This window comes from Pseudorasbora parva, chromosome 1 (genome assembly GCF_024679245.1).
Source record: "Pseudorasbora parva isolate DD20220531a chromosome 1, ASM2467924v1, whole genome shotgun sequence".
Lineage (NCBI taxonomy): Eukaryota > Metazoa > Chordata > Actinopteri > Cypriniformes > Gobionidae > Pseudorasbora > Pseudorasbora parva.
This window is the reverse complement of record NC_090172.1, coordinates 13,231,341-13,244,677: the sequence shown is the minus strand read 5'-3', so window position 1 is coordinate 13,244,677 and position 13,337 is coordinate 13,231,341. Positions and strand designations below refer to the sequence as shown.

At 36.6% G+C, this 13,337-nt stretch overlaps 1 protein-coding gene across 5 annotated transcripts in view; it reads right to left on the bottom strand.

The window, feature by feature from the left end:
- The window catches only part of LOC137048623 (equilibrative nucleoside transporter 2), a 47,829-nt gene that overhangs the window by 21,149 nt on the left and 13,343 nt on the right, over window positions 1-13,337 (bottom strand). For 4 of the 5 annotated variants that reach the window (XM_067426986.1, XM_067427143.1, XM_067426915.1 and 1 more), the window contains 7 exons: window positions 11,544-11,604; window positions 11,008-11,089; window positions 8,272-8,417; window positions 7,660-7,799; window positions 3,515-3,649; window positions 2,104-2,201; window positions 1,932-2,007 (listed from right to left, as the gene is read on the bottom strand). In XM_067426986.1, coding sequence (XP_067283087.1) covers window positions 1,932-2,007; window positions 2,104-2,201; window positions 3,515-3,649; window positions 7,660-7,799; window positions 8,272-8,417; window positions 11,008-11,089; window positions 11,544-11,581 — 715 coding nt within the window. In that variant the 5' untranslated portion in view covers window positions 11,582-11,604. Of the gene's footprint in view, window positions 1-1,931; window positions 2,008-2,103; window positions 2,202-3,514; window positions 3,650-7,659; window positions 7,800-8,271; window positions 8,418-11,007; window positions 11,090-11,543; window positions 11,605-11,875; window positions 12,032-13,337 lie in introns of those variants that run through there. The other variant, XM_067427062.1, reaches the window with a different exon arrangement.

The window sequence follows — 13,337 nt, the reverse complement described above, 5'->3', positions numbered from 1 at the left end:
TGCTTAGCGCATTAGTGTGCAGTCATGTTAGAACCGGAACGGACCATCCCCAAACTGTTCCAACAAACGTGGGAGCATGAAATTGTCCAAAATGTCTTGGCATGCTCAAGCATTAAAGGGTTACTTCAGGGATTAGCATATGGCTTTGTATCAGTAGAAACCCTGGAGTATATTCAAATGATTGTGTTTTCCCCCCTCATATCCCCCTGAGACAAGAGATATATGCATTTTATTTCTGGAAAAATTCCTCCTATGATGCAAATTGACGATATTTGCATCATAGGAGGAATGTTTGGCCAAAGGCTAAAGACTACAGCCAGCAGAGGGAGCCATTTCGGCATGTTTTGAACCCGCGCATGGGGGATGGAGATCACACTCAGAGCTCAGCTCGCAGCTGTAGGGACTCATTTAAACAGCTATGGTGAGCAATGTAAGTCTTTTAACTTATCAAATAAATTTCTATGAAAGTTAAGCTTGCAAAGTCATGAACTGAAACGCACCAGACTGAACTCGCGTTGTGAATGTATACAACTGAAGTTGAGTGTAGTCGCGATTACCTCAGCTCTCATCACGAGAGCTCATCAGCTCATTTATCTCACTCCTGCAGTTAGTGCCCAGTGCTGTGACACTTGCGCGGTGACTCACTCATTATATTGAACAGACACGTTCAGTTTTTAATTGTACTCTCCAACTCAGTCACAGTAATCAAGTTGGTGGCTTTGGGAATGGCCTCACAGCGCAGCGAAGCATTCTGGGAATTGTAGTCTTTCATTCCCATGAGACAAAAATACATTTTCTGTCTTTTCTCAGTCTAGAAAGCACCAAATTCAAAAATAATTTCACATTTCTACTACATTGATGACCCAGTTTAAATACAGATTCATCTTACAAAGCGCTGAAGTACCCCTTTAAGAGTTCCTTTCATTGGAACTAAGGGGGCAAGCTTAACCCCTGAAAAACAACCCCACACCACCCATCCTTCACCCAATTTGGCACACTGTAGTCAGGCAAGTACCATTCTCCTAGCAACCACCAAACACAGACTCGTCCATCAGATTGCCAGACAGAAAAGCGTAATTCGTCACTCCAGAGAACACGTCTCCACTCGGTGAGCTTTACACCACTGCATCTGTTGTTTTACATTGCTCTTGGTGATATAAGGTTTGGATGCAGCTGCTTGGCCATGGAAACCCATTCTATGAAGCTCTCTACGCACTGTTCTTGAGCTAATCTGAAGGCTACACTGAGTTTGGAGGTCTGTAGTTATTGGCTGCAGAAAGTTGGTGACTTCTGCGACCTGTGCCCCTCAGCATGCACTGAATCTGCTCTGTGATTTTATGTGGCCTACCACTTTGTGGCCGAGTTGCTGTTGTTCCCAATTGCTTCCATTTTTTTATAATACCACTAACAGTTGACCGTAGAATATTTAATAGTGAGGAAATTTCACAAAAGGACTTGCACAGGTGGCAACCTATCACAGTACCACGCTTAAAGCTCTTGAGAGCAACCCATTCTTTCACAAATGTTTGTAGAAGCGTCTGCATGCCTAGATGCTTGATTTTATACACCTTTGGCCATGGAAATAATTAGAACACCTGAATTCAATGATTTGGAGGGGTGTCTCAATACTTTTGGCAATATAGTGTATAAAGATTACTTAATTCCTACCAAATAAGGTCAGTAAAAGCGCTCTAAAGTTTATTAATTTTAAAATTAAATTTTAAAATATAATACATTTTCCTTTAATTGCAATTAACATGCTATAATGTGCCTGAAAACATTACATTCGGCTCACACTTTTATAATATATTATTTCTGTAATGCATTAATATTTTAAAGATACTTTATATTGCTTTTTATTAATCTAATAACAGTGAAATGGCAATTCAATATGTGTATGTTTCACAAGAACTTTATACACTTATTTTTACCTGTAGGCAGCAGCTCGCTGGACATCGCAAGCTCGTAATTCTTGCTTTTGCTGTCCAGGTAAAATCTACCAAACTTCTGCAAACACACACACTCCAAAAGATCAGTCTCAGAATTAGCTGACTAAGAACAGCACAGATCTGACAGGACTTAAACAAACACTCACTCACTCACCAGTCGGGGTAGCAGCATGTAACTGATCAGCGTGACGAGGGTCCCAACACATGGAGTGATGAAATAACCCAAAGCTGCCGTTTCACTGTCAGCTTCACCTGTTACACACACACAGAGAGAGTGAGATAGAGAACTGTTAACAGATCTATACAGAAATGCACGAATGTTCATCTGGCAACAGTGAATCTTTGTGGAGTTAATTAAAGGAAGCGTATGTAAGATTGTAGCCAAAACTGGTACAGCAATCACTCTCCCTCCCCCCTTATTCGAGGCTGCCAGACAGGCTGCAGGATCAGCAGGACCGTTTGTAGCTCCAACTGTGGTAACTAGAGCAGATCTGGCAACCCGGATGCCGAAACACTACTGACTTCGTGATTGGTAGATAGGTGGAGGGTAGAGCTTCAGGCCAAAACACAACATGACAACATCAACATCAGTTGAGGGCTGCAACAACTTTTAAATGACAATATCCTGGCCGGACTACTGTTGTCAGTGATATTAGTATTTGAAATTAACATGATTTCTTAATGTCTAGTGACATATCAGGGCCATTTTATGATTCACTGAAATACATTTCTTACATACAGTTCCTTTAAGCAAAATCTAAAAAGGAAAGAAATGCGACGCTGACCCGGCATTTCCCAAGATGATGAAAGAGGTGCAACGATGACAAATGTCCCAACAAGTGAGATTAATATTGCAAAACCTAATTTGCTAAATTATTAAAATTACACTTTATTTTAAGGTGCCCTTGTTGTAATTATACAAGTAAGTACTGAGTAATATGGATTAACAACATGTACTTACTATACAATTAGGTTAGTTGCTGTAATGTTGAAATCAACTGGTTTGTCTCACTGGGGTTATTATACTTGACTAAAACTAACAATGCCTTTTCTATAAAAGCCCTTTTCCGCCACTAAACAAAAAAAATTAAAAGAGTAATTGCGACTATTTCAAAATTCTGACTTTTTTTCGAACAATTGCATGATATAAAGTCATAATTCTGACTGAGAAAATGTCAAAATTGTGACTTTATAACACCTTTATAACACGCAATTGCGAGTTTATATCTCAGAATTGTGACTATATAACTGAGAAAAAATTCAGAATAAAAAGTTGCAATTACTTGTTTTTATTTTATTATTTAGTGGTGGAAACAGGCTTCCATACTTTTGGTTACAAAATTATTATTCTTTTACTATATTTATAATTGTCCTTTAACTTGTATTAATATAACAAACTAAAGTGAAATATAAAAAAATAAATACTATATATAGACATTCCTTTTTATAAAAATACACAACAAATTATTTCAACTTAAAACAATTAAAACAAATGAAAAACATTAAAAAATATTATTTAACATTATATTGGCATCTCAATGATACAAAACAACACTGCATCTCACTTGCTATGGCGAAGATCATTGCAAGAGCAGCAAATGTCCCTGCGAGTCCCTGGCCGCTCATAAAGATGGCACTGTACCTCTGGGGCAACAACCCCACCAAACCGAACAGACTTCCCTGTAACACGGCCCCGAACGCTGCCCAGAAAGAAGAAAAATCATCAAGATCACACATAAAAATACTGATCTTTACAGCAAGAGTGGATGCAATGAAATGAACATTCAGGGACAAAACTGAAAATTCCAGATGCACTTATTTATTATTATCAATGAGCTTTTTTTGTATAATTGTTTTAATATTAGACATTTTAATGTAATTCAATAATTTTAATGATAAATTGATAAAAGTAATAAATTTAAAAAGTGAACACTAAAACTGGACAGAACATGTTAATATTAAATATCAATATACGGGTGCTGTCATATAATTAGAAAACCATCAAAGAGTGTATTTATTTCACTAATTCCATTCAAAAAGTGAAACTTGTATTTTATATTCATTCATTACACACAGGCTGATGCATTTCAAATGTTTATTTCTTTTAATTTGGATGATTATAACTGACAACTAAGGAAAATCCCAAATTCAGTATCTCAGAAAATTAGAATATTACTCAAGACCAATACAAAGAAAGGATTTTTATGATGAAAATTGTGAGCATGTACAGCACTCAATACTTAGTTGGGGCTCCTTTTGCCTGAAGTCGATCAGTCTGGCACTGCTCAGGTGTAATGACAGCTGATAGTGGCCTTCAACTCTTCCGCATTGTTGGGTCTGGAATATCACATCAACCTCTTCACAATACCCCATAGATTTTCTATGGGGTTAAGGTCAGGCGAGTTTGCTGGCCAATAAAGAACAGGGATACCATTGTCCTTAAACCAGGTACTGGTTGATTTGGCACTGTGTGCAGATGCCAATTCCTGTTGGAAAATGAAATCTGCATCCGCAAAAGTGCTTTAAGACTTCCTGGTATACGGCTGTGTTGACCTTGGACCTCAGAAAACACAGTGGACCAACACTAGCAGATGACATTGCACCCCAAACCATCACTGACTGTGGAAACTACACTGGACCTCAAGCAACGTGGATTGTGTGCCTCTCCTCTCTTCCTCCAGACTCTGGGACCCTGATTTCCAAAGGAAATGCAAAATTTACTTTCATCAGAGAACATAACTTTGGACCACTCAGCAGCAGTCCAGTCATTTTTGTCTTTAGCCCAGGCGAGACACTTCTGATGCTGTTTGTTGTTTAAGAGTGGCGTGACAAGGAATGCCACAGCTGAAACCCATGTCTTGCATAGGTCTGTGCGTAGTGGTTCTTGAAGCAGTGACTCCAGCTGCAGTCCACTCTTTGTGAATCTCCCCTCTTTGAGTTGATTAGCTGATGAGAGTGTGGCACCAGGTGTCTTCAATACTTTTTGAGATACTTAATTTGGGATTTTGCTTAAGCCAGATGCACACTGTGTGATTTTGGCCACGTTTTGGCCGTCTAAGACAAATTTTGCAAATCCTAAAAGATTCCTCTGATCCTAGGCTAAAATCTGAAGTCTTTGATCATTAGTTTGACATGTTCACCAGCAGTTGATTAATGACCACTGCGATCAAATTTAACCTCAGACGAAATTCTGGCAATCTCAGAAGAATTGGCGCACAATCCTGCAGTGTGACTTCTCCTACGACGACCGTCAAATATATCGGTTTTTCAAGACAAATTATGACCAAAACGAGAGCTAGAGATTTCTTTGTAGCCACCATTTCAATCCTTGGTTAAATGTATCCTTAAACATTTAGAAGAAAGTACTGAAATTATGCAATTTGAAAGCTTTCATGGCATTGCTGCACTGGTGTGCCTACAGATAACAGGTTTAAAAGATGGACCACTAAAGGCTTAACTGCCATTGGATATTTATGAATAAGGGAAAGCATCAGAGCTTTCAGATGCTTAAAGGAAATTTGTTTGTATTATAGATGTATCAAGGAAAGTAGAAAATGTGTTTGGTTTTTTAAAATTTATATATTTTTTTTATAAAGAATCTAAAGGAGTGGGAAAGAGTTTGCAAATCACAATGCAAATCTAAGCATGCTTTGTTCTGGATAGAGTTTGCATGGAAATGTTTCACTATTTTTTTCTCCATGCATGCTCAGTTTTCAAGCAACAGTTATATAGATGCAATTTTTGGTGAAGGTGCAGGGTTGACAAAGCAAATCATTTCCACATTTTCTGGAGCCGTCTTATTATTAATCAAAATTGGTATGAGATACATAAATATCTAGAAATTATTCTTGATATTCACATTCCTTTCAGTTTTAAGGCGATGTACCTGGGTTTGATTTCCAGTAATTTTCCAAACAAATATCTGTTTAGAATCCTTAAAGCAAGTAAGAAAACAATTACAAGAAAGTGGTTGCAACCAACTTTGCCTTCTCTCAAAGACTGGATGGACATAGTTCATGATATATTTTTTTACAATGGAGAAACCTCTGGAGAAGTCTCAGTTGTGTTCAGTGCTATGGAGAGATTGGATTGTGTATATCCCCTATACAATCAGAGTCACTATTAAGTGACTTATGGCAGACAGTTTGCAAGGAATGGGCCAATGTTTTGTGCTGGGTTTGTGCATGTTGGTTGAGTGTTTCACCTTTTTTTTTCATACAGGGAATGTATAAGATTCATCCATGTCAAATGTATAAAAATATACTCATTGGTTTCAAGTGATGAAATACTTACATGTAATTAATAATACACACTCACGTAAAGGATTATTAGGAACACCTGTTCAATTTCTCATTATAGCAATTATCTAATCAACCAATCCCATGGCAGTTGCTTCAATGTATTTAGGGGTGTGGTCCTGCTAAAGACAATCTCCTGAACTCCAAACTGAATGTCAGAATGGGAAAGAAAGGTGATTTAAGCAATTTTGAGCACGGCATGGTTGTTGGTGCCAGACAGGCCGGTCTGAGTATTTCACAATCTGCTCAGTTACTGAGATTTTCATGCACAGCCATTTCTAGGGTTTACAAAGAATGGTGTGAAAAGGGAAAAACATCCAGTATGTGGCAGTCCTGTGGGCGAAAATGCCTTGTTGATGCTAGAGCTCAGAGGAGAATGAGCCAACTGATTCAAGCTGATAGAAGAGCAACTTTGACTGAAATAACCACTCATTACAACCGAGGTATGCAGCAAAGCATTTGTGAAGCCGCAACACGCACAACCTTGAGGCGGATGGGCTACAACAGCAGAAGACCCCACCGGGTAACACTCATCTCCACTACAAATAGAAAAAAGAGGCTACAATTTGCATAAGCTCACCAAAATTGGACAGTTGAAGACTGGAAAAATGTTGCCTGGTCTGATGAGTCTCGATTTCTGCTGAGATATTTAGATGGTAGAGTCAGAATTTGGCGTAAACAGAATGAGAAAATGGATCCATCATGCCTTGTTACCACTGTGCAGGTGGTGGTGTAATGGTGTGGGGGATGTTTTTTTTTTGGCACACTTTAGGCCCATTAGTGCCAATTGGGCATAGTTTAAATGCCACCGCCTACCTGAGCATTGTTTCAGACCATGTCCATCCCTTTATGACAACCATGTACCTATCTTCTGATGGCTACTTCCAGCAGGCTAATGCACCATGTCACAAAGCTCAAATCATTTCAAATTGGTTTCTTGAACATGACAATGAGTTCACTGTATGAAAATTAGATAGAGCATCTTTGGGATGTGGTGTAATAAGAGCTTCGTGCCCTGGACGTGCATCCCACAAATCTCCATCAACTGCAAGATGCTATCCTATCAATATGGGCCAACATTTCTAAAGAATGCTTTCAGCACGTATTAATGACACGTAGAATTAAGGCAGTTCTGAAGGCGAAATGGGGTCAAACACAGTATTAGTACGGTGTTCCTAATAATCCTTTAGGTGAATGTATATATAAAATATAAAATGCTTAAATATGATTATTTAAGTTTTAAATTGATGATTATTGTATATCCTTATAGTGATTATTTGTTTTAAAAAAGAAAAAGAAAACAGTGGTGCTTCTTCATATTTTTGTGGAAACCTTGATGCATTTTTTTTCAGGATTGAAATAGAAATCTTTAAGCATATGTGATGATGATATGAGGTTTCAAAATCACTAACAATTGATAAACCAGATAGTTGCCATGGTGACTGAGAAGAACCTGTCCTCCTCCATTGGGACCTTCACCAGGACAGCAGTGAGGATGAATAGTATGAGGATGAAGACTAAACTGCCAGCTATCCTCATCCTCTCAGAGATCCTGAAACACAAATAATCTGGTATGTATTACTGGTTTCAGTAAATGTTTGGCATATTAAACTTTACAATTTATTTATTGTATTTTAACTATAAAAAAAAAAAACATTTCAGTGGCTATATATTCTGGCAGAACGATACTTAATTTTTTTGGTTAATACATTTTTTTATGAAAATTCGTCTCAAACATTTTGTAGTAGTCATTTTATTTAAAACTATTTTACTAGTTATTGGTGGATGTGATATAAAAATCTTCTAACAAAAGTTCACAATGTATTTGCTGTCTTGGTTAATGAGAATCGTTTTATTCTTTACAGTTTTATAAATAAAAAAATACATTACTGCACCATTGTTGCTGTCCCTTTGAGTTACATTTAGAGTGCATTTCAGCGTCTTTTGTCCTGTCCATGTGGTTTGTGTGTTAAGGTCAAGCGCACAAGAAACAAATATTTTTTTTTCCAAAATAACATTCTCACCGCTGATAGAGAAATGAGTTGAGCAAAGTGAAAAGCAGCAAAGGCAGCTGGGAAAGCAAAGTCATCCAGTTATTGAAATAATACTCCTTCCTAGTCGTTATCGTTCCATTCCTCCATTCAGACGTATTGAGTCTGTTGTTGAAATACTGTAAAAAAACAAATCAAAGATTTTAGAGACACTAAACAATCACTTTCAATACTACAATATAAACAAATATACTGTAGCTTGTCCTACTTCTGACACATAATAGCCTGGCAGATTAAGAGGTCAATAGATATGGATTTCTTGATGATATATATTAAGAGGTGGGCATAGATTTTTTTTTTTTTTTTTTATTATCTATCTTAATCTAGATTAAAATAGCTCATCTGAATTCTGCCAAAGGCTTTCAGAATGTGTGTGCTACCCTCTCACATACTTTACGCTAGGGGTGTAATGGTACAGATTGCTCACGGTTCAGTTTGTATCACAGTTTTGGTACGGTTCTGTATTTACTGTGTTCAGGGAAAAAAGGACAACAGTCAAATAAAAATAAAGAAAATAAGAACAAATACAAGCAGCACAGATGCTAAAAAAATAAACAATGCTTTTCAGGTAGGTCTAACATTAGTTTTTAGGTAAAGAAATTGAATAAAGTAATCAAATGTAAAATAATTGCATATTTCACTGTTTAAATTAAAATTAATCCTTATTAAACTTACACAAGCTATTCAATCAAGAGCAGTGAGTTGTGTCCTTATCTTTTGTTTGACAGACAGCAGTAAAGGCTACTGCCCCTTTAAGACCCAATGCAAAGATATGCGTCGTCTTTTTCGACTTAAGGCATATACAGACTATGTCTGCTTGGATACTCATCAAGATGGACATGTAGACATACTTCCTGTGTGAGTTTTTCCGTTCAAGCACAAGGCTTGAAAGATAACTCAATATTTGCGCGCTAAGAGACGTTTGCGCGCTTTGGGACGAGTTTAAAGAGACAGATCTTCTCACAGTGCGCGCAAGTTCTAATTCGCGTCTTCTGGCATTACACGCGGGTGATGACGGTGAAATGACTGGTCATATTCGGACATACGGCAGCACTCGCATGCATTGAACAGCATGCATTGCCTTTTTGCCCACGTTTTTCTTTTATTATCGTTGCTGTAATGTATTACTGAGAAGCCAGCACGTGTATCCATTGACAGAAACATACAAAAAGCATTATTTTCTCTGATCGATTTGCATCAAAGCTTACCCCTACTCTATAGCCATGATAAATAACTCCGTGATTTCTGTAATTTTGTCTGGCCCAATCAATCGTTTAGTAAACAGCACTATTTCTATCTGGTTAGGAGCATAATAAACATGCAACTTTTTTTAATTACCATTAGGCTACCTGTGAAACTGTTGATGTCTATGGCAGTTAAATTAATATTGTCTTTTTATTAGACTATTGTTATTGACTGGTTTGAGGACTTTTATTGGTATAGGCAAGGGATATGGCCTCAAACGCAACATAATGCAGGAAATCACATCTACGAAATAATACATTTTCTGGGGGAGAAACCCCAGACCCCCCGCAAAAAAAATGTCCCACCTATAATATTTTTCACTAGCTGCTATTTGGACCCACCAACTTTTTAATTAGCCCCCGACACCCATGGGTTCACATGACAATGATGTGCAAAAACTGAACAGATTTTGAGATTACAACATTGTCAAAATGACCCCTGTTCACATATCCGTCACTTAACCTGAGGACAACTTAAGGTATCTTAAACGGTGAAAAAAACAACAACAAAAAACATTTCCAAACTACAGTCTGCCCAGTGAATTTCAGCCATTTCCACCAACGTATATATGTATGTATATATGTGTATGTGTATGTATATGTGTGTGTGTGTGTGTGTGTGTGTGTGTGTGTGTATGTGTGTGTGTGTGTGTGTGTGTGTGTGTGATTTAAACATAGTAAATAACACAAGTATAACAATTCATCAAATCATTTGAAAGAATCAAGATAAGAAAAACATAAGTAAGTAAGCACTGTAACCAGCAGAGCACACAATCTGGCTAGTCTGAAAAATAATTATATATATAGAGAGAGAGAGAGAATAAAGAAAATATAAGTTGTCTCATATTCCTGCAATCACTATAATTGTAATGTTATTAATGTTGTCATGGTAAATGTTTTGTATTGTTTGAAATGTTTCCTGTGTTTGAAAATCCTGCTTTAATGCAAAATAAAATATTTTATTCTTCATGTGGATGACTGGAGAACATTTAGCTGTTTAGAGTACTGAAAATTGACTAGCCTTGGTGTTCAAAAAAAATATAATAATTTTTTTGTGCAGTTTACAAAAGTGTTTTGTTAAACCTGATTGATTTTGCAGCCAATGAGGCCACAAACTTTTAAGACCACATCTTAAATCAGACTAACGACAGCTTAACCACAACACAGTAATAACATCATAATTATAGTGATTGTAGGAATATGGGACAAAACTCCTGAGCAGGTTAATTAGTTCAATCCTGGCTGTTAGCCAATAAGCAAACTACACTCGTTGCGGAATTTGGATTGAAAAAAAAAAAAAAAAAAAAAAAAATCAATGACCTGGGGGAGGTTTTCCTCTCGGACTAATGAAATGTCCTTTAAAATGCACACAAATGTGTTGTTCCAGCTGATTTGGCTAAAAGATTTTCTGAGAAACTACTGTTTGATTCTGTTTAAATTTGGAATGTTTCCCACATTCCATTACCATAGATGCTGTCATAAAGAAGTTCCATGGCAACAGTGTTCCCAGGCCAAGGATGAAGAATATGACGGCGACAAGGCAGCAGCTAGACAGAAGACAGAACATGATAGTAAACAGTAATCAAGTCTCACAGTATATTTGCATTCATTTTTTTACTTTGAAAGGTGATCTTGGGACACATTGAAAACTTTAACAGACCATGGCAACTCTAATTTCACAACAAAATAATAATATAAATAATAAATATTATAATGTAAATTATAATATAATGCAATTATCTCAATCTGAATTACAAATAAATGAGAAATATAACTTATTTGTTGCTCACTTAAAAAAAAAAGTGACCCGAGGTAATTGTGGGAAGCTATTAGCTTGACAAAAGTCTGTATCTGTCCATTTAGCTGACTCACTAAAGAGCTTTCAGAGCAATTAAACTGAATCTCTGTTTTTTTTAAATCACATACCATTGAGGTTTACTTAGTCCTAAATCAAGCTGGTGTTGAACGCAAAAATATGAAATTAAATCAAAAGAAACCTACCGGTCTTCAGGTGTCCGGGTGTCCTCTCTTTTGTTCATTTTGTATGATGATGTACAGTTGGCTGTTCAAAAATCAAAACATAAAATCATGAAAACACAATTCAAGCTTTACATTCCATTACAAAATGGCATGTTTCTTCAGCTCCAACAGCGTTTCCATTCAATACGCAAAGGTCTGAGTGATTCCAGCAGTGTTGGTTTTTTAAATAGTCACAACATCCGCCCGTCAATCTAAACCAAACCATATGTTAACGTTAATCTAAAAAACAGCTTTTGGCAATCATCAACACTAGAAATAGGTAGAAAATAAACATATTCATAAGCATTCTTTACCTTCATTTACATCACATACAGAATCTGAAAATATTTAGGCAGCATACAGTGGTCCGTCCCTCCACAAAATACTCATTTCAAACGAAAGACATTTGTACATGATTTCATTAGCTACAGTTTATCCAAACAAAAGACTGCACGTGAACAAACACGCCACTTCTGTGAGAACTGAGGAACAGAGATGGAGGAGGAGCAAGCGCTCATGGCACGTCAGAGCAGGTTTTACTCTCACACGTAAACACAGGAATAAACCATTGTGTTCAAGGATTTTTGGGATGTTTAGTTAGAGGATGTTTAGATTACGTAAAAAAGGAAAACAGTTAAGAACAAGTGACGGGGAAAAAAGTGCACAATTGAATTGAATGTGCACTTGAACACTGTCAAAAGTTTATCATTTTTAAAAACTGTACTTGTCTTGTAGATTCTACAAGACAAGTACAGTTTTTAGTAGATGATGATATTAAAGAAATAAAAGGCCACTTAAAGAGAGAGTTCACCATAAAAACAATTTACTGTCCCTTAAGTCATTATAAAACTGTACTGTATCATATTAGTCACAATTCTACTAATTTTGAACAAACTGAGATTTTACACCAGCAGTTTGAAGGCTCTACATTTTATACATTTCACCAACAATAACTTATGCACGAGTAAGTACTATTGCAGTGTTTGGTGCAGTAATGCTCTAAACTGTAGCAAAGGAAACAACAGAGTACAACTTGACACCTCTGCTCTGACACCATCTTCAGTCACGTGAACATGACTCACTAGTCCCAAACCCTTCATAAGACAGATCACACAAATGATTAGGGGTGTCACAATCCAATATGAATCGCAGTACTAAAACTCAATTGTTTTAGTCAACTGTTATGCCAAAATAAATAAATAAATAAATTATTTTTTTAAAGGGTTTGTTCACCCAAAAATTTAATTTATGTCTCACCCTATGATTCATAATTTGGATTGCATGTCAAACTGCTGAAATCACGTGACAATGGTGATCCAAATCATGAATCAACACATTTAAATCTTTATTTGAGGTTTGAAAACAAACACGGAAGAGAAGACAATGCTGAATAAAGTCATAGTTCTCGCAATTTTTGGACCAAAATGTATTTTCGAAAGCGTCAAGAGATTCTAATCAACCAACTGATGTCACATATGGACTACTTTGATGATGTTTTTATTCCCTTTCTGGACATGGACAGTATAGTGTGCATAGACTGCATATGCTCTGGGACTAAATATAAAATATCTTAAACTGTTCAGATGATGAACGGAGGTCTTACGGGTGTGGAACGACATTAGGGTGAGTCATTAATGATATCAATTTCATTTTTGGGTGAACTAACCCTTTATATGTAATTAATACACAATGTCCGACCACATTAAATTTAGTTTACACTGAAGTACGTTTTATATGTATATTATTTTTGTAATAGGTACAACTTTAAAAAAAGCA